This window comes from Maniola jurtina, chromosome 20, assembly GCF_905333055.1.
Source record: "Maniola jurtina chromosome 20, ilManJurt1.1, whole genome shotgun sequence".
In the NCBI taxonomy this organism is placed as follows: Eukaryota; Metazoa; Arthropoda; class Insecta; order Lepidoptera; family Nymphalidae; genus Maniola; species Maniola jurtina.
This window is the reverse complement of record NC_060048.1, coordinates 4,013,812-4,034,283: the sequence shown is the minus strand read 5'-3', so window position 1 is coordinate 4,034,283 and position 20,472 is coordinate 4,013,812. Positions and strand designations below refer to the sequence as shown.

Below are 20,472 nucleotides of genomic sequence, written 5' to 3'. Positions count from 1 at the left end.
GTTTGTTGGCGCGCGTGTTGTGACTTTTTGGGGTGTTTTTTTGTTAGAAGTGGCCGGTTTTTGTGTCCCGCTGGTGTTTATTGGTGGTGGAACTGACCGAGGAACTGACTGAGAAGCGCTCTAAAGGGGCGCCGCGTGTATGTCGGCGGGCGCCAGTACAGACGAAGTCCATACTTATACATATAGTTTTCCTAACTTGTAAATAACTACACACTTGACATTGGCTAATCAGTGTAAAGCCAGACGAGAGAAGAAAAAAAAAAAAAAGAAAACGGCAATGGCCATCTCTATGGGCTAAACCAAAGACAATTTTTCATACAATTTTTACAGTTTATGGTGCGAAAAGCCCAGGGAAGCCATTAAAAAGGTCATTTATTATCTGTATTCAAACTTCAAATATCAAAACTGTCAAATTCTGTCAAAAATTGACAAAATTAAAATCATCCAATTCATCCAATTTCAAATTTTTTGCCAATAAACTAGAATTTTGTTAAATCGCCGAAAAATAAGATAATTGTGAATTACGAAAATGAGTGTCTTATTCAACAACAACAATCTACGTTTTATAGATCACAGAGATTTCTTGGCGAATATTTATAAAAACGTCAACAGTGAGCTAGCCGAAAACCAAAACTTAACTTTCAACAAAAAGTTATTTTGTATTAAAAGTACTACCAATAATTTAATAATAAATAAGAAGAGATCACGAGAAAGCGATCAGATATTGGAAGAAGTAAGTACCAAACTTGTAAATCCTATTTTGTTCAAATCTAAAAGTAAATGTATATATTCAAATAGTTAAGTTATTAGCATATAGAAATACAATACATAGGTTATTAGATTGTAAAACAATAGGTGTATAATCTCCGCCGCAGTAACTTTAAAGTAGTATAAGAATATATAGATTTGCTGTCTCCCGAAAATGGTTTGCTTGTTTGTATTGTGATGTCTTCAAGATCAGGTGTACAGTTGATAGAGTAGTGAGTAGTTAGACCAAGAAGGATCAAAAATTTTTTACTATTTGCTTAATATTTGCTAACCTGAAAGCGCAGCATGAACAGAACACCAATATGTGAACAGCAAATATCAAACAAATGAGGAACAATAACTTACAGGCTGTGCAAGACTGCTGAGTGTGGAAGTCCATATAAAAGAGCTGTCCAATAATGGACATCTATTTACAATGTTTTTTTATTTATTTATTTTATTTATTTTATTTTACATCTAATTGAACGGCAGTGCCACTTACACGAACTAGATGATTATTATACAAATACAAAAAGAGAAAATAAAATAAAAGGTAAAGCTAGAACAAAATATGTTACAATAAAAGATTTTAAATTTTGAATGTATGTACGCTGAGAGCACTTAATGATCCTGTTCATTCAATGCTCTCCGCATACCTCAGTAACTCCTGAACCAACGATGTCCACCCGTCATTGAATGGATCCCATTGATCATTTATATCCGAGAGCGCGTTGAAGGAAGCCAATGAACGCGGTATCGGTGCCATAGATCGAGCAACAGTACGATGAACTGGTACCACGAAAAGTTTATTCTTTCGTGGACGAAGATTATTATTTAATTTAGGTACTCGTATACGACAGAGTTGGTCATGAAGTTGGTTTATGTTCCTTTCTTCATCCTGGCATGATCCTGGATGGTCTGTTTATTGTTATTATCCCAAAATAAGTAGCTAATCTTCAACATCATCCCAGTGCCAGTCCAATGCTAAGGTTGGGTCTCCTCTCAGAATGAGAAGGGTTAAGGCAATGGTCCACCACACTAGTCAAGTGTGGATTGGCAGCCTTAGAACAAGTGACATTACATGTTCATAACACACATAACTCTGAACAGCTAGAGATGTTGTAACGTGTACCTTAGCGGTCCCGTTACATCCTTTATTTAGATCGCATATTTTTATTAACATAACCTGAAATCTGTTTGTAGACCTTTTATACGTCATATGTCAGTGTCCCAAACTTCACCATGACGTTTCTAAGGCGTGACGTTTGGGAATGTAATTCAACGATCTGTCAAACCTTCTTTCATATTGGAAAAAAAAAACTAGTAACATTTTTGACAGCTCGTTTACCGAATGAAGTTGGCATCTTTCGGTGGCCATTTTGAAGGTTCACTTTTTCTTCCTACATAGACACGCAAACATTTGCTCGTCAATTATTAATTTTTAAAAATGTGAAAGTTAAACTAAATAAGTATAATACATATTTATGGGCCAGAGGGCTATAGAGTGGTAGGACACGGCGCTTTTAGCGGTAAGTGTTCATTTTTCTACCCAATCTCGCCATTAGAACATTGAATTTTCCAACAAGAAAATGAATGAAAATTTTAACCTAACATTTCCTTGTTACAGTCGTTGATCCTAGATCTTCGTTGATCCTAGATCTTCGTTGATCCTAGATCGTTGATCCTAGATTGTTATCATTTAACGCCTCATTTGAGCATTTATCATGAGGATTTTCCCGTAAATTTCATTTTGGATCGTACATGTTACGTTTTATATCGGATTCCATCCCGGAATTGGTGTGATGGAATGCAGTTTTCGGCCTGTGGAATTAGTTAGATATTCGACATGTGCCTAGCTTATTCTCTATTTTAACAAATTTTGTGATAATTTGGACTTTATTTTTTTATAACCTAGTGTGTGGCCATGTGGCCCAGGTACTATAAGTTAGTTTATTTTTGATAATTATATATAAGACATATAAAATTAAGACAAGAACAAAGGGGCGATACCTATTATAAATTGTCATATTTTTTTTTCCTCTTTAATAAATAAAATTTGTATAAAACTTTAGAAATTTAATAAATTAATTTTTAATAATAAATTTTAAATTCTTTGATTTTTATTCACCAATATTTATTTCTTGAGGACATTTGGCGTCCCGGAATAGAGAGCACGGCTAGGTGGACCGAATCTCTGACTTGCGATTACAAGTCCAGGCCTCGGCAAGTCTATCTGTGGAGATTTCTATCCAGCTGGCTGGCGCCCGAAGGTTTTCCCTATATCCATTTTATATATATATATTTTGTCAGCTGGAAGTAAAAGTAAGGAATTAATTCTATTGTTTTGTTTTTTTTAAATAAATTTTATTTTAAATTTTTCACCTATTGGGTGGTGAAAAATTTTCTTTGTTACAATTGGCAGCCCCGAACAGGGACTGATTTTTATTTGGGAACCTAGTTGTGTTGATTCTCATAGTATTAGTGAATAAATATTTTAATTGTTCTCGTTCTTGTCTTAATTTGTATTTTTGTAATATTTTAAGGTGATTTGTATTCTTGTAACTTATTTTTTTTCTTTTTTGAATATTGTATGCCTAGATACTAAGATGTTTGTCTTAGCATAGCAATTTAAGTGTGCTCGCCTAGTTAATAAGCGTAGTTTATTTTGAGGTTTTTTATATTACTATTATTTATGTGTTACTAGTGAAAATGCTACTTACCTAAAAAGGCCATTTCTTTGTAAGAAACGGAGCTAAAAACTTGATAGGTGTCGCTGTGGCCAGTTTTCTCTTGAAAATGATAGGTGCACGACGATGGAAAATCTATTTTATTTAATTTTATCTATTTTTTTTTGGCTTTTTCCAAATTTTATTAGAAGAATCTTCTAGAGAATAGACAGCGTTTGTAGTCCCAGGTCGTGGTCTATTTGTATTCGTTAGGATGTTATTTGGTATGACAAATGCACCGTCGAATTACACAGACTTTCTGATCGTTTGTTTGGACCAGATTTTGATAACGAAGTCCTGTTACCTAGATGATATTATTATTTTACTTTCAAAAGATTTTAAATTCATTCAGCATTTTAGATAAATAAATATCAAAGATTAAAAGATTCTAGACTTGCAAATAACTTAAATAAATTTGAATTTTGCTAAAGAATATAATATTCCAAAAATATTTCCTATTATACTCCTCAGAATAATCCAGTAGAACGCTTTAACAAAACTATTGAGACTTGCTTAGCATGCTATGTTGAAAGTGACCATAGAACGTGGTCTAAATATTTACCCCATGTTCAGGCAGCTATTAATGGCACTATTAATTTAGTTACAGGATACACACCTAATTTTCTTATGTTTGGTAGGGAAGTTTTCCTTGATGGATCCTTACATAAATTTTATTCTATCTCTGACCCTTCAGAGTTAACTATTGGTAGTCGTTCAGATTATTCGGACGCACTTCTTACTTTGAGTAATATTTTTGATAAAACTGTTAGTAATCTGGCCAAGTCATATAGACGAAATGCCAAATACTACAATGAAGGAAGAAAAAGCATTTCTTATTGTGTTGGAGACACAGTTTGGAGGCGCAACTTTGTGCAATCCAATGCTGCTTCTTTCTTTTCCGCAAAATTAGCCCCTAAATTTGTTAAATGTAAAATAATAAAGAAAATTTCAGATAATGTATATTTATTAAAAGATTTGGAAAAAAATAGTACAGGTAGATACCATATAAAAGATATTCTTAAAATTTGACAAAATTAAAACTTAAAATTAATTTTAACAGGAAAAGAATCTAGCAGAAGCTAACACAATAAGGACTCATTATTATTTTGTGTAGGATTTTTTTTGGCTCCTTTGTCAGTCCTACCGATTTGTAGGTTGCGGTTTTGCCTTTGTTTGCACCGTATTACCTAATTTTGTTGTAAATATGTATAGTTTTCTTTTAAGGGATTACGGTTTAGCACATGCCCCGTATTATCCTCCTGCTTGTTCTGCTATAGTCAGTCAGGTAGTTTTGTAAATATGTACAGATCTTTTGTGGGATCATGGTTGGCACATGCTCCATGTTATCCTCCTGCTTGTGTCTGTTTTATCGGCAAGTAGATGTATATATTTTTTTCTATGTGGGTCTTTAGTACTCATCCTTGGCCTTGTCTCACACATGTGGACATGTTCGCTAGGTCCTTGCTTTAGGCAGGACGATGTTTTAGGTGTTGCTCTTTTGTAGCGCATCTTTATTTTGGATGGTTCGACAATGCGCGGCGAGGGTGCCTGAGTGCTTTGTTCGGTTGCATACCATTCCGAAAACCCCTTAGCTAGGTTAGTTCGTCAATACGCGGCGAGGGTGCCTCAGTGGATTGATCAGTTGCATACTAACTCTAGACTCTTTTTATTTTGGCTTATGTTGTGTTAGGTTGGTTTGCCATTTCACGGCGTTGATGCTTAGTGTCTTGGTCAGTAGTATACCAATCCTAATCACACACTCTTTAGAAAGTTTTCTTCCCTTCTTAGCTAGTTTGGTTTGCCATTTCACAGCGTTGATGCTAGTGTCTTGGACAGTAGTATACCAATACTATGCAATTCTAGTTTAGGAATTTTGTTTTAATGGATTGCTTCTCAATCTGTATTTATTAATGATTATTTGGTTGTTTTGGCTTACATAAATTTAGATATTTAACTTTCCTTTTGTTTGGTAGTTCCCTTTGTTTTGTCTTATAGAATTGTTTAGGGTAAAGAAAAAAAAAGGTTTTTTTTTCTTTTCTCTAGAAAGGGGAAATTGTAACGTGTACCTTAGCGGTCCCGTTACATCCTTTATTTAGATCGCATATTTTTATTAACATAACCTGAAATCTGTTTGTAGACCTTTTATACGTCATATGTCAGTGTCCCAAACTTCACCATGACGTTTCTAAGGCGTGACGTTTGGGAATGTAATTCAACGATCTGTCAAACCTTCTTTCATATTGGAAAAAAAAAACTAGTAACATTTTTGACAGCTCGTTTACCGAATGAAGTTGGCATCTTTCGGTGGCCATTTTGAAGGTTCACTTTTTCTTCCTACATAGACACGCAAACATTTGCTCGTCAATTATTAATTTTTAAAAATGTGAAAGTTAAACTAAATAAGTATAATACATATTTATGGGCCAGAGGGCTATAGAGTGGTAGGACACGGCGCTTTTAGCGGTAAGTGTTCATTTTTCTACCCAATCTCGCCATTAGAACATTGAATTTTCCAACAAGAAAATGAATGAAAATTTTAACCTAACATTTCCTTGTTACAGTCGTTGATCCTAGATCTTCGTTGATCCTAGATCTTCGTTGATCCTAGATCGTTGATCCTAGATTGTTATCATTTAACGCCTCATTTGAGCATTTATCATGAGGATTTTCCCGTAAATTTCATTTTGGATCGTACATGTTACGTTTTATATCGGATTCCATCCCGGAATTGGTGTGATGGAATGCAGTTTTCGGCCTGTGGAATTAGTTAGATATTCGACATGTGCCTAGCTTATTCTCTATTTTAACAAATTTTGTGATAATTTGGACTTTATTTTTTTATAACCTAGTGTGTGGCCATGTGGCCCAGGTACTATAAGTTTGTTTATTTTTGATCATTGTATCTATATATATGACATATAAAATTAAGACAAGAACAAAGGGGCGATACCTATTATAAATTGTCATATTTTTTTTTCCTCTTTAATAAATAAAATTTGTATAAAACTTTAGAAATTTAATAAATTAATTTTTAATAATAAATTTTAAATTCTTTGATTTTTATTCACCAATATTTATTTCTTGAGGACATTTGGCGTCCCGGAATAGAGAGCACGGCTAGGTGGACCGAATCTCTGACTTGCGATTACAAGTCCAGGCCTCGGCAAGTCTATCTGTGGAGATTTCTATCCAGCTGGCTGGCGCCCGAAGGTTTTCCCTATATCCATTTTATATATATATATTTTGTCAGCTGGAAGTAAAAGTAAGGAATTAATTCTATTGTTTTGTTTTTTTTAAATAAATTTTATTTTAAATTTTTCACCTATTGGGTGGTGAAAAATTTTCTTTGTTACAATGTGTGCCCAGAATCCTTAAACCCCAAAACAGCAGGTGACGTCTTTTGTTTCTTTTTTCTTCTCTGGCTTGTTTCTGCACTTAAATATTTCCGCCTGTTGTGTATGCATTGCCCCTTCCCGCTAAGGTGTTCACTCTAGCCATCCAAGCTCACTCCACTAGCTCAGTAGACTGCCCACTGGTGTCATCTTAACCACCGCTTTTAGCTAAGCTTAATAAGAATATTTAATTTATTGATGCTCCTTGTTCTAGACAGCTAAAGTAAAACAAATGTACAATGAACTCATAGCAAAATTACCATCAGAAGTAAAAGTAGGTGTAAGCCAAAAGTATGATTTATTAGAAACCTCACTGGTTAGAGAATTAGCGCAGAAGCACTTTGAATCAACAATATTTCATCATCATGGATTGAGTGGAGGCAATAATTCGGACACTCCTCTGAAATGTAAGATTAAAGATGACTGCTTTTTGATACCACAAAATTCCAGGTATAAGTTATATTCTTCATTGATCCCCATTCTTACATCCTAATTTATACTTAAAGTAATCCATACTATAATATTAAAAATGTAAAAGTGTGTCTGTCTGTCTGCTAACTTTTCACTGCCTATCTGTTTTAGCAATTTGGGTAAAATTTGGTATAGAGCTACTTTGCATCCCAGAGATGTACATGGGCTACTTTTTATGCTGAAAAATCGAAGAATCCCCATGGAATTATCAAAAAAAAACAATTCCATGTGGACGAAGTCACTGGCATGATCTAGTAAAACATATTTAGATAATTTATTAATTTTGCTTTCAAACAATATAGAAATCTAGTTTGATTATGAAAATGTTGTAAACACATAATTTGCTTAGTTGTGTTATTCTTTTTTTTAGATTCTTCTGTGGTTGTGTGAAAGAGCAATGTGCAAAATTAAATGGCAATAAGTTTGATATAATGATAGCTGACCCTCCCTGGTGGAATAAATATATCCGAAGGTTAAAAGGAGCTAATAATAAATTGAGGTTGGTAAGTATTGAACAATGTTGTACTCTTGAGCCGTCTCATCTTTAAATAGGAATACATATCTTTAGAGGTCTACTGGTGGCTGCCGGCTGACACAGAAGTTGTGATAATCCATATTATGTTTGAGGAGCTGATTAACATAAAAAATAGTTAATAGTGTCACCATCATCATTGAATTTGTTGAAAATTAGTTTTTGACTATTCTTTTTTTTTTAAAGAATATTAGCCATTTTAATCATGACTAACTTTCCCCTTTCCCCTCCAACTAAGCATAAAGCTTGTGCTAGGAGTGGGTACGACAATAGTGCAACGGCTAGGGTTTGAACCGCCAACCTTTCGGAATTCAGTCCACTCCTATAAACATTGAGCTATTGAGGTCTATAAATTATAATCAAGAGTCGAAAACTGAATTGAAAACAAATAGCTTTTTCATCATACTTATTCGAAAAACGATAATTGGTATTAATTGATAGGAGGAACAACTTAAGTGTAGGTCTAAAACTTTGAAGTGTTAAAGAGGTGTTATACTGTATAGAACAATTTTTATTTCAGTTACTCTATGATGTATAATGAAGAGATAGCATCAATACCTGTACAAGATCTCCTCTCAGAAAACTGCCTTATTGCTGTATGGTGTACAAACGCACTAAGCAACATAAATGCAATCAAAAACCTCATATTCCCTAAATGGGGTGTGGAGTATGTCACAACTTGGTATTGGTTGAAGTTAACAATAGATTTGAAACCACTCTGTGAGTTTGGTAGTGGGTGTAAGAAGCAGCCATATGAAAGGATTGTTATAGGAAAAGTTGGCAATGTGTGCGTGCCCAGTGACCTCTTGGTGGCTAGCGTACCAAGTGCATTGCATTCACATAAACCTCCATTACTAGGTAAGGAAACTCATCTGTATTATAAACAATACTTAATTAAGTTTATCTTTAGGGTTCAGGGGTTTTAGGATTTTTAAGTCTCTAATACACACATCATCATCATCAGCCTGCGGACGTCCACTGTTGGGCATAGGCCTTCCCTAAAGAGCGCCACCACACCACAGTCCTCAGCCTTCCTCATCCAGCCACTTCCCGCCAGCCGCTTTATATCGTCGGTCCATCGTGCTGGAGGGCGTCCTACACTACGCTTGCTTAAACGCGCTCTCCACTCAAGGACTTTCCGGTTCCAACGGCCATCGCCTCTACGACAGACATGGCCTGCCCATTACCACTTCAGCTTGCTAATAGTTTGGGCTATGTCAGTGACCTTGGTTCCCGCGGATCCAATACACACAATATAGATAAATAATGGATTTCTCTTATAATTGCCTAAGTATCTTTCTTAATAAAACTTATTATTTCAGATCTCCTAACACCATGCATTGATGAAGAAAACCCACAGATCCTAGAGTTGTTCGCACGCTACCTCCTTCCCAATACGACCAGTGTGGGCTACGAGCCTTTGAAATGGCAACATTTATCCCTGTACGAAGAAGCTGTTGATGTTACATAAGTATATATTTTTATTAAAAAAGGAATATATTTTTTAATACTCAAAATTAAAAAGTTATTTCCCGAAGCTATTTTTCAAAACTTAGCCAGATTCTTTAACGGCCGTATTCACAATCATTACTATGAGGTTTCACAGTGCGCTCGAACGCATAGTGTAGGTTCCATCAATCAGATTATTGTAAATTGACGTGATACAGTCATCTGCCGAATTTTGCGAGGGGATGTCGACGCTCCAGACCTTCATGACCAACTCTGTCGTATACGAGTACCTAAATTAAATAATAATCTTCGTCCACGAAAGAATAAACTTTTCGTGGTACCAGTTCATCGTACTGTTGCTCGATCTATGGCACCGATACCGCGTTCATTGGCTTCCTTCAACGCGCTCTCGGATATAAATGATCAATGGGATCCATTCAATGACGGGTGGACATCGTTGGTTCAGGAGTTACTGAGGTATGCGGAGAGCATTGAATGAACAGGATCATTCAGTGCTCTCAGCGTACATACATTCAAAATTTAAAATCTTTTATTGTAACATATTTTGTTCTAGCTTTACCTTTTATTTTATTTTCTCTTTTTGTATTTGTATAATAATCATCTAGTTCGTGTAAGTGGCACTGCCGTTCAATTAGATGTAAAATAAAATAAATAAATAAATAAATCTGATTGGTGGAACCTACACTGTGCGTTCGAGCGCACTATGAGACCTCATAGTAACGTTTGTGAATACGGGTGTTAGTTTAAATGTAGAGCTATCAGTAAAGTGGTACAATACTACTACTTTTATAAGTTACGCCGATGTACCTGTGCAGAAATCGTATTTATTAACGGCGCGAAAATATCTCAGCCAATCATAGCGCGCGTCGGTCGTCTATTGGTTGTTGCCTACGCGCTATGTTTTGTACGCGCGAATCATGAGCGAGATAGCAGGAGTTTCTTGTTCTTGTGTTTAAAATCTTAACGTCAAGATATAAGGTCTGTATTTCCTTGGTGTACATTTAGTTGTATTCAGCGTTAGTTTGCTGTTTTCTGGGCAAACGAATTTTTCTGATGCAACTTATAAAAGCGATAGTACTTTAACATTTAAAATGTTATCATTTACGGCCGAAATCAATGTCAATCAAGTAAATAATCAAACAAAAATGTATATAAATAAAATAGTTTATTAATAAATGGCTATAAGTATGTAGTTATTTCAGTTTATGATTCGCGTTAACTCTTCCCGTTGACCACGATGACCGTAGTTTTGTTCTTCTTAGGGTAGCCGTCGGGGTTCATCGTCTGCCATCGCCAGAAGTCTGTGCCTGAAATACAAAAAAGTTCATTTATAAATAAAAGAAACTACTTGCCTGACACATCAATATACAGCTCAACCTACTGAGTCACAAGGTCTAAAATCTCTGTGTGATTGAGATTGTGAGAGAGTGAGATTTTCTGTGAAATTTTACTTAGACTTAAGTGTCTGTTAAAACGAGACAGATTTATGCCAGCGGTATAACGCTGTCTCGTTTTAACAGTGTCTTAAGTCTGAGATAAATCAAAGAACGCTCTATAGATCTCAGCCTCAGAGAAAGTATTTTCAGACCTCGCAATTTTTTGTTTAAGTGGTACATACAGCCCTCTTGGAGAGCCTAGTAAACATTGGTAAAAATCCGCTTGGCCAATGCACTCGGCGAATATGTTCAGAGGCGCTTAGCCTTGTGTGGCCGCAAGAGGTTTGTCGATTTTTATGGAGTTTCATTATAAATATCAAAAGATTTTGACGCAATTAGGAATCAGGTTTACAAACTCATTGCCCAATGCATACAGTAATCCATAATGTTTAAACAGTAGGTATTATAATACATACACATCTCTTCCACGGAGTGTTTAGTGGTCCACCCCAGCTCTTGTCTGGCGAGAGAGGCGTCCGCCCACATGGCCGTGATATCGCCATTCCGTCTCGCGACGTATTTGACCGGGATCTTAGCCTTCGTGACGCGCTCGAATACATCCACTAGTTCCTTCACCGATACGCCTTTGCCTGTGCCCAGGTTGTATACCTGAAATATAAATATGCCTTGAAATTGTTTTATTGAAGTTAGCCTCTATATTTGGACATTATAGGTCTTGCTAAAACTGTACATTGGCCCAGACAGCAGTACGGTACTTGAGACAAAATACCGAAGATGTGCGATTGATAACCAATGCGCGAGGCAGAGTGTGACCACAGAATATTAGAACCCTATAGGTACTAAAGGGCTCATTGCGCAAAGACGTTTAAATAAATAGCAACTCTAAAGACGTAATAAAGTGCAATTCAGTTCGCACAGCACTGCAGCTTAAAAATTAACTAACACTTCTCTTTCAGTCGCGTAAACTCTTATCTCTCTCTCTCTCTCATCCGTACTGGATAGGTAAAGCTCATACATACGTATTTTAAAAAGTGGAGCAAAGTGTTTGTGACACACACAGGCAACAAAAAGACAGACGACAGACACAGATACTGGCGCAGTGTTCACACACAAAACAAAACGATGCTTACGAGCTTGCTTCAAAATATGGCAATTGGCAGCCCGTTACCAGTAATATACTTGGGTCTACAGAATTGGTTCCAATTGAAACCATACAGTCGTTTTCATCTTCCTAGCGTTTGTACCGGGCAGTAAGAAGCCACGGCATATGCTAGGATTCTTAGTCAGTAAAAGTATTATTTTCATACAAACCTTTAGCCTTACGTGGTTAGCACTGAGCAAATTTAGTGCAGCTACGTGACCGCTTGCCAAATCCATAACGTGAATGTAGTCTCGAATACCTGCAAATAAATATTTAAAAGTAAGCACCATTTCAAAATTTACCAGCGAAAAACTTGGCGCCACTCGAAGCAGGTCAATGTGTAAAAGGAAGGGCTACAACGACGAGAAAATCTGGAGTTACTGAACTGGAAAGGGAGATACTGAACCAGTTAACAGAATAAATCTACCGGCAGAGATGAACTATTCTGACATGTACCCTGAAGGTGTTGAAGCTAATATTGGGCAAATTGGATTTGCTCAATAAACATGTGATCTAATATAAAAACCGCTTAATTTAAATTGGGTAGTTGTTTCGCAATTTAATCGCTCTACCTTAGTACATAATTGCAAAATGTAATTTTTTATTTTGTGGTATGACGGAGTATTATCCAGTGCCTAAAAAAGTCATGGACTTCTGTCCTACCTATGGTTAACAAGATGGATAATTTGAAGAACCCCTTTAGTTCGCGTCGGATAAAAAGAGCTTTTTGGATGTGTCTGTGCGCGGATATGTAGTTTACTATTTTTCTACAACGCGAGAAGCGAAAGGATGACTGAAGGACTAATAGCGCGGCAGCACGGCCACTCCCGTTGCATCACTTCGTATCACCAAATAGCTCGATAGATCACCTACTGCACAGGTTTTAGTCCTTTTCAGTTAACACCAACTGTAACCATATCGATCTTCCACGTTACTTACCAGTTCCATCAGGCGTGTTGTAATCGTTGCCAAAGATAGTGAGCACGGGTTTCTTCCCCAGCGCCACTTGCGCCATGAAGGGCATGAGGTTTGTGAACTCCTTCGTTGGATCCTCTCCGATCATACCGGAGGGATGCGCGCCCACCGGGTTGAAGTACCGGAGCGAAATTATGTTCCATTTCTGTAAACGGATGCGAATTTTTGTATGGAAGCATAAAAAGTGGATATTCACAATTAGCGAAAAATATATTGGCTTGGTGTAACAGGCGAATTGAAGTTGAAAATGTTAGGTTCAACCATTGATTTTGGAAACGCCACTCCTTTTTATCATATATTTTATTTATTCTGAGGGTTCAACCGTTGACTTTTAGTTTTGCAACCGATTAAATAGGCACGCGTACGAGTATTACAGGACACACTAAATATTGTAACTACCTAAGACGGCCATGTATGTATGTGTATCGATATTGATGCTTATATATACCTACATAATTCGAAATCCTAAAAAAGATGTCACAGTTCAGAATATCCAATGAAATTTTCAAATTAATTTATTTATGTGACCATCATTATACGTGAGACTTCATTCCAATTGGATAACTCCGTAAATTGCTATTTTCGCTGTAACAAAAAGACGAGTAAAGGAGTTCCGGTGTCACTCAAGATTCACGTAAAAACTGTTGACTGTATAAGAGCCTTGAACTTATCAATCTGAATTATACGCTTAGTAGGTTAATGGGACCGGTTGTCGGATATCGAGAGCTGTTTCTTTATAATTATGTCATCTGTGACCGCGACACGTGGCCGTTAGAATTATTAGGATAGGGAAGTCGTCCTCGGCGAATTTTTGCAGCGTTTTAGTAGCGCGTTTCGTTATCGCGCGTCTGCATCGCTACTTTTAGCCGTTAGTCGCATTTGCAACGCGCTTTAGTACCGATTCAGTAATGATACAATCGCGTTTTATCGATCCAGCATCGCTTCTGCTTCCATCTTAGACTGCATCATCACTTACCACCATGTGAGATTGCGGTCAAGGGCTAACTTGTATCTGAATAAAAAAAGAGCCCATCTTGCAAATGTAGCGTCCACAGGCGTTCAGAAGTAGTCCCTACATCGCACGACTGTATCGATGCTGCATCGCGCCAGTATCGCGGTAGTAGTGATACAAAATCATTGTTACGTGGGCGAAGATACGGAGGGCGACTAACGGCAGTACTCGTATCGCGACTGAGTCGCTGCAAAAAGTCGCCGTGTGTGATCTCCCTTAGATTTATTGAGAAGCGCAGACCGTGCTTAGCTGTGGCCCGTAGCCCAATGTTATAAATTGGGATGTAGGTTAATTGAGAAGAACAGGTGCTTAGAAATTGAATCTTTACTTGGTGCGATACCCGTTTGATATATCTTTGATCAGGATTATTGAGAAGCAATTTGTTTAGCATTTGTCGAATTTAATTGACGTGATATCAATTGAAATGGATGGATGACAATGTAAGACCGTGTATCGTATGGTAGCACACATTGTAAAACTGGTAGCACCTTCTCTGGAAGGCTATACCTAGGTGGTAAATTATTTGACGATTCAAAAGCACTTGTAAAAGTTTATTTGAATAAAAATCTATTCTATTCTATCCTATTCTATTCTATATCCAGTAGTGGACACAATGGCCTGATTGATTGATATCCATGTGGTAGTAGGTACATATTGGACGTTTGACCAATATGTTTTTCTGTTGATTGTTTGAGAGATAAACATCTAAGTATCTGAAACCGCACTGAACTGACTTTTCAGCCTCTTACAAAGTGTTCCTTAAATATTGAGAAATTATTGAACCTCATATTTTGTCTCCAAAAATCCTCCTTAATTTTTAGTTGTTTTACATTTGTTGTTAAATTACTTACTTCATAAGCAACACTCAAGTCTTTAAGCATCTCCTCAATAAAATACTTCGTTCTTCCGTAAACGTTAGTGATGTTGCCAGTCTGGTGTGTTTCGGTGATCGGAAGGTTCTCCGGCTCCCCGTATACCGTGCATGATGAAGAGAACACCATTTGGTAGCAGTTGTGTGATCGCATTATCTGAAAAATGTATTTGTCTATTGATAAATTAACTATTAAGGTTATTAATTGAGGAAACTAGATGATGGCCGCGACAGCATGGATTTAGGTTTTAAAAATCCCATGGGAAACTTTAGATGTTTCAAGATAAATTCTGTGTCACTCTCTAGGTCTTTACTATACCTACCCATGTAAAAAATCAAGTAGATCCGCTGCTCCGTTCTGACGTGATGAAGGACAAGCCAATAAACGAACACAATTTCGCATTTATTTGGGTTCTGAAAGATGTTCTGCATGAAAAATTGAAGTGGAATTTATGGGCCTTGTAATTTAAAAGTTTACAATACCTTACCCTACCTTAATAATTTACAAAAAAAACAGGAAGTTAGATGGAGATCTTGAAGAGAAAACAAATGCGAATAACGGTATCGAGAAAGTAGACGATTTACCAATTGTATGCACTACTTAAACGTTCCAAGATCTCATCAAAACAAAAATTCTTAATCACTAAAATTTCAGAAGAGTCTAAATTATAAAGCGTCCCCAAATATAATTATTAATTTATCATAACAAGTTTCTTACCTCCAATAAATTAAGCATGCCGAGTAGATTGTTCTGGTAGTATAAAAGGGGTTGCTGCATTGATTCTCCAACCGCCTTCAGCGCTGCGAAATGGATGACGCAGTCCACCTTGTGCTGAAAACGATAACGTTTTTCATTGTAAGAGACATCATTATCATCATCATAATCATCATCCCATCGCTGGCTCACTAATGAGCACTCTCTCCTCTCAGAATGAGAAAGTTTTGACCGTAGTCTACTACGCCGGCTAAGTGCGGATTGGCACACTTCACACACCTTGACACCTCTGAGAACATTAGGAGAACTCTCAGATATGCAGGTTTCCTCACGATGTTTTCCTACAAGCAAGCAAGTGATATTTGATTGGTTCCCATCACTCTGAAAAGTTAGAGGGATCGAACCCTGGACCACTTTTTCATTGTAAGAGTAGGCACAGACAATCTTTGTTCAGGAAATGATTTCAAAATGTTGTTTAGGAGTCACAAATCTATTTGGGTGTATTGTGTGTATGAAGGCTGTTTTTTAGACAATATTTGGATGATGTTGATTGCCATGCGGCTTTGATAAATGTTTGGTCAGCCGTAGCCTAAAAATATCCCGTAACTTAATTGCAGAAGTTTCTCGTCCCTTTTTAATGCAATCTGGGCGATTTGAACGCCGGTCTTTTGCCTTGTAACAAAGTAACAAAGTTTTGCTAATCATGTTTGAGGACACTGGACACCACAATATCTTTTTTACCTACAGTACCTATTATCATTATCTAATCAACAATGCAATCATTTTAAATTCTATCACTTCACCGCTAACATTATGAATAAAAACCGCAAACGGCTTTAGGCAGTTCCGATAAATCACCAATCATTTTTATCGTATGTCGTAATAACCTGTCGTTACCTTATCAAAGATTCCGTTGATTTGTGGTTTGTCTAACAAATCGGCTTTGTAGAATGTGATTTTTTTGCCCGTGATTTCTTCAGCTCTTTGTAGAGCTGGTGAGCCGTCTTCGTCGCCTACTGCGTTCGCGAAGTTGTCTATGGCGACTACTTCATATCCCGCTTCTAAAAGGTCGACTACGCAATGGCTGCCGATGTATCCGGCCCCTCCTGTTACCATTATTGTCTTGAATCGCGGCATCTTGGCGTTTGTTGTGGGTTGTTTACTCTGATCTGAAAAATAAAGAACTAGACATAAATGGTCTTCAATCTTTAAATTTTTCGAGCGAAGAGTTGTGTTAGGTGGCGGTGGTCATCTGAGCTAGGATATTTAATCCTAATGTATGGGGGTAGAGAGCGCTTAAAAGAACGAGAACATTGAAACTTCTCTTGTATGTAGAGAGGAGTGACTCCCTTCCTTGGCGGGTCCTTCATGGAGGAGTCATAGGTAGATTTAGCAAAAGTAAAGTTGAAAAAAAAGGCCTAACCCCAGTATCTTACGGATTTGAGTGAATTGCTATTAGAGAAAGTAAATTGAATGAAATGAATGCTCTTCCATTTGTCATTATTTCTGAAATGTTTAGCTCGTTTCAATTGCCCGCGTGTCAGAACCAATTCTTAAAATTGCTAGTTAGGGGAGGGACAAACTAAAGGTATTTAGGTAATTTAGAAGCCCTATTTCGACGCCTTATTTGTTACATAGTTCTCAAATACTTAAATGTTACAACTGCGGGTTACATTTAAAACAATGCGCCATTAAATTCACATGGCCCTGGTTATAACATTGAACTTGGCACGCGCTTTAAGGAATAAAATGGTGATATGGAAGAGGAAACCATTGCTGGTTACTCATCATTCCATTGATTTAATTATGTGATAAGGAAAATCTTTAGCGCGGAGTACCTATTTATAATAATGCACATAATATCCTTGATTTTGACGTCAATGTTTTATTGGACCCGTAGATCAACTAGGCGGATTGAACCGTCTTTATCAAAAGAGCTTTCCTGTCTGCCCAACTTGCCCAAAATATTTTTGCTTTAACTCAGACACGAATTTACCACCATTGCTCTAGTACCTAATGAACAAGATTACAGTAATTATATCCCTATGTAAGAACGTCTGAATAAATACTCGTACCTTCTAATAAGGAAGACCTTCACAGTCCACACGCATTCGATGATCAAAAATACCTAATTGAAGACGTGACTACTGATTTTTTTAATGCATATATTTTCTGTCTACATATCTACTTAAAGTGCGAACTAAGGTGCGAACTTTAGTTTTTGCTATGAGAACCAGCACATTGATTTCTTATTTGGTAACAGAAATGTTTACTTATGAAATAATATGAAGTATTTTAAAATAATACCTACTTTTGAACAAAAAAAATGTACATTCTAAAACAGATTTTTATTTATTTTTATGCACAATAGTTTTTGATTTATCGTGCAAAATGTCGGAAAAACACCCGAGTGAACCCTCGGTGCGTGAGTCTGACTTGCTGCTTGCACTTGGCTGGTTTTTTCTTTTGACGTACGGAACCCTAAAAAGACTTCGTAATAAATGGATTCCTCAGACATTATGCTGAGAACGCTAAGTGATCATCAAGGGGCTTGCTTACGACATTATTTCACAATTTAATGGTGGTTTTGTTTATAATATCTCAGCCTCAAGGTATAGGAGCAAAATTATATCAAGAGATTTCTAGAATAATATGATGAAACTTTCGAGAATGCTATGGGTTGTCATTATTGTGATACCTATTGTACGGTCTGCGACAGTTCGAGATGGCAATTGGGATGTAAGGCGGGGGGACGCCCCGCACACCCACAACACACCCACACGCAAATAACTAACTGTCTGAGATAGGTCTATTGGTGTATTAATAATAATTAATAGAAGTAAAAAGATTTTTATTCAAACAAGTGCTGGTCGAAATATTCTTTCTAATAGGTACTTCCTACCGAAAAGAATCAGCAAGAAACTCGGCGGATGCTCTTTTGAATTTGTAAATTGAATTTACCTATTTAATTGAGAAGTTATTTACCATTTCAGAATCTTGGCTTTTTTGGTGGTGTTCACCCATAGATATGTACTTATATTCACCGTAGATGAGGGGAGGATTGTTGTTTTCCTCAGTATTTATTTTTGTTATTAGGTAATTTCGTAATTAAAGTGAGATATTTAGACTTATGGCTTTGTCTTTATTATGATGGAAAGACTGCTAAGATGAGTTTTTAAAACTTTTGAAAAAAAATATTTACTTTCCAAAGTACCTAGACTTTGGAAAGTAATTTTTTTTTAATTCCTAAGCTCATATATTTAGTAGCTCCGTGCACTTTACAACATACCTAACTATTAACTTATTAGCGCTAATCGTGACATGAATGAGTAGTCCATGATATCATCAGCCATTTCCCATTGCCGTGATATTAACTGCAGATGTTCATAAGAAGAAAAAAACATCGCGCATCCGCTGCGGGTTAGTAATAATCTTGAGAGGAGTTTATTCGTAGCGAGCTCCAAACACATGTAATTTAAGAAGTAAGGCCCTGGCTTGCTTACCAGCGTATTCCATACAGTCGAAGGTTGGTTCTCATTTGATTAACTATTGTTTCTAGATTGCATATCTACAAAATTTCATTGAGTTTGTTGATCGGTTAGTATTCAAATTGGAACCAAACTATGTTCGCATGGAGACCGCTGTGGAGCGCGCTAGGGAAACTTCTCATAAACTATCGGCAAGCAAATAAAATTTAATAGTTTATGTCTTGGAAATGCATTCGCAATTTAATAAACCGTTGCAAAAACTTATACTAAGCTGTTTATGAAGATGAACTAACTAGGTACTTAACGAGATTTAATTCTGCGAAGTTAATGTATGAACTTGTTATAATTATGTCTCCCTTTTGCTGCGTTCATGGGTTCATTAACCCTTATAGATTAGCTTATAGCTTGTATGTAGTACAGCATAGTTTTCACTTTCCCATGGAATAATAATTGCGAATTCTCTTGAGACTCCTTGGAGTTATACTTTCCAGAACACCCTCGCTTTGCACGGTCTGATGATGAACGAATTACCTACCTATTTACTAATGAGTGTTTGAATTTCAGTTTATAATAAAGGTTCCCATTAATATATTATTTCATTTTTTAAGTCATCATTTCTATTCTTCGTTTGTTTAACTTCATTAGAAGTTAATTACCTAGTTTCTCTCGCATTTTTTTAAAGTTAACATTTGGTTTATCTATTTGGCTAGTGGTTCTGACGGTAAATAGGTAATTTTGCAAAATATTATGTGTTATGCAGATAGCCTTTTCTCAAACTTTTCCAGGTAACTTTTTCCATAATATACCTACCTACCCTACCCTTTAGAAAATATATCCACAAATACCTAATCTTGTACAAAATATGTAGTTAAGTAATAAAAGAAATAGTTACGAAAATTCTTCCGAGACAAATTCTCACGCATCAATCAGAATCATCAAACAAACTTTCAAGTTTCAACCGTAATGTTCACTTTCACAGAAACCGTAGATATACCGTTAAACAAAGAATAACTCACCGTGTATTCCGATTCACTGTTCCATTAACGTGTATTCACTAACACTAGGGTATTATAATTAAATAGATTAAGTATACAAAATGATGAAGAGACCAATAGAGACGCGCGTGAGAGGCCGGTGCGCGCGCGCATCTGAGTCTGTCGCCGTGTCCGCTAGACCGCAGGGAAGGCACGGCAATGCATTGCAATCGGAATACAATCACACCGATTACGATTAAAGTCGATCACACTCTATATGCGATTCGCATGAGGCGCACGCGCTGAACGTGATTTTTAGGGTTCCGTACCTCAAAAAGAAAAACGGAACCCTTATAGGATCACTTCGTTGTCTGTCTGTCTGTCCAGAAACCTATAGGGTACTTCCCGTTGACCTAGAATCATGAAATTTGGCAGGTAGGTAGGTCTAATAGCACAAATACAGGAGAGTAGTAAGTTCCTTGATAAGGGCTAACAGTAACACATAACTGCGACAGAAATGCAGAACTGGTACAGACAAAGAATCCGCTCGAAGCAGCCTTG

At 36.7% G+C, this 20,472-nt stretch overlaps 2 protein-coding genes across 3 annotated transcripts; one reads left to right on the top strand and one right to left on the bottom strand.

The window, feature by feature from the left end:
• The first annotated feature begins 436 nt into the window (after positions 1 to 436).
• LOC123875684 (N(6)-adenine-specific methyltransferase METTL4) lies at positions 437 to 9,342 on the top strand. Of its 2 annotated transcripts, none has more exons than XM_045921671.1 (5): positions 437 to 737; positions 7,084 to 7,315; positions 7,707 to 7,835; positions 8,389 to 8,726; positions 9,191 to 9,342. In XM_045921671.1, exons 1-5 carry the CDS (start codon positions 530 to 532, stop codon positions 9,337 to 9,339), a joined length of 1,056 nt encoding a protein of 351 aa, XP_045777627.1. In that variant the 5' UTR covers positions 437 to 529; the 3' UTR covers positions 9,340 to 9,342. The 2 variants fall into 2 exon arrangements, with proteins under 2 accessions (XP_045777627.1, XP_045777626.1); XM_045921670.1 differs by having other exon boundaries at positions 439 to 733; positions 7,080 to 7,315.
• A 1,144-nt stretch (positions 9,343 to 10,486) lies between these two features.
• On the bottom strand, positions 10,487 to 20,123 carry LOC123875683 (UDP-glucose 4-epimerase-like). Its single transcript, XM_045921669.1, has 8 exons — positions 19,954 to 20,123; positions 16,347 to 16,618; positions 15,453 to 15,566; positions 14,715 to 14,891; positions 12,816 to 12,996; positions 12,047 to 12,135; positions 11,191 to 11,383; positions 10,487 to 10,645 (listed from the first exon to the last, which is right to left on the bottom strand). Exons 2-8 carry the CDS (start codon positions 16,584 to 16,586, stop codon positions 10,554 to 10,556), a joined length of 1,086 nt encoding a protein of 361 aa, XP_045777625.1. The 5' UTR covers positions 16,587 to 16,618; positions 19,954 to 20,123; the 3' UTR covers positions 10,487 to 10,553.
• Positions 20,124 to 20,472: the final 349 nt, after the last annotated feature.

Coding starts and splice junctions, on each gene's coding strand:
- LOC123875684 (XM_045921671.1), top strand. CDS start 530: ATGAGTGTCTTATTCAACAACAACAATCTACGTTTTATAGATCACAGA. Junction 7,316..7,706: donor TTGATACCACAAAATTCCAG/GTATAAGTTATA, acceptor TCTTTTTTTTAG/ATTCTTCTGTGGTTGTGTGA. Junction 8,727..9,190: donor ACATAAACCTCCATTACTAG/GTAAGGAAACTC, acceptor TTATTATTTCAG/ATCTCCTAACACCATGCATT.
- LOC123875683 (XM_045921669.1), bottom strand. CDS start 16,586: ATGCCGCGATTCAAGACAATAATGGTAACAGGAGGGGCCGGATACATC. Junction 15,567..16,346: donor TCAACGGAATCTTTGATAAG/GTAACGACAGGT, acceptor TATCGTTTTCAG/CACAAGGTGGACTGCGTCAT. Junction 10,646..11,190: donor ACACTCCGTGGAAGAGATGT/GTATGTATTATA, acceptor TTTGTATTTCAG/GCACAGACTTCTGGCGATGG.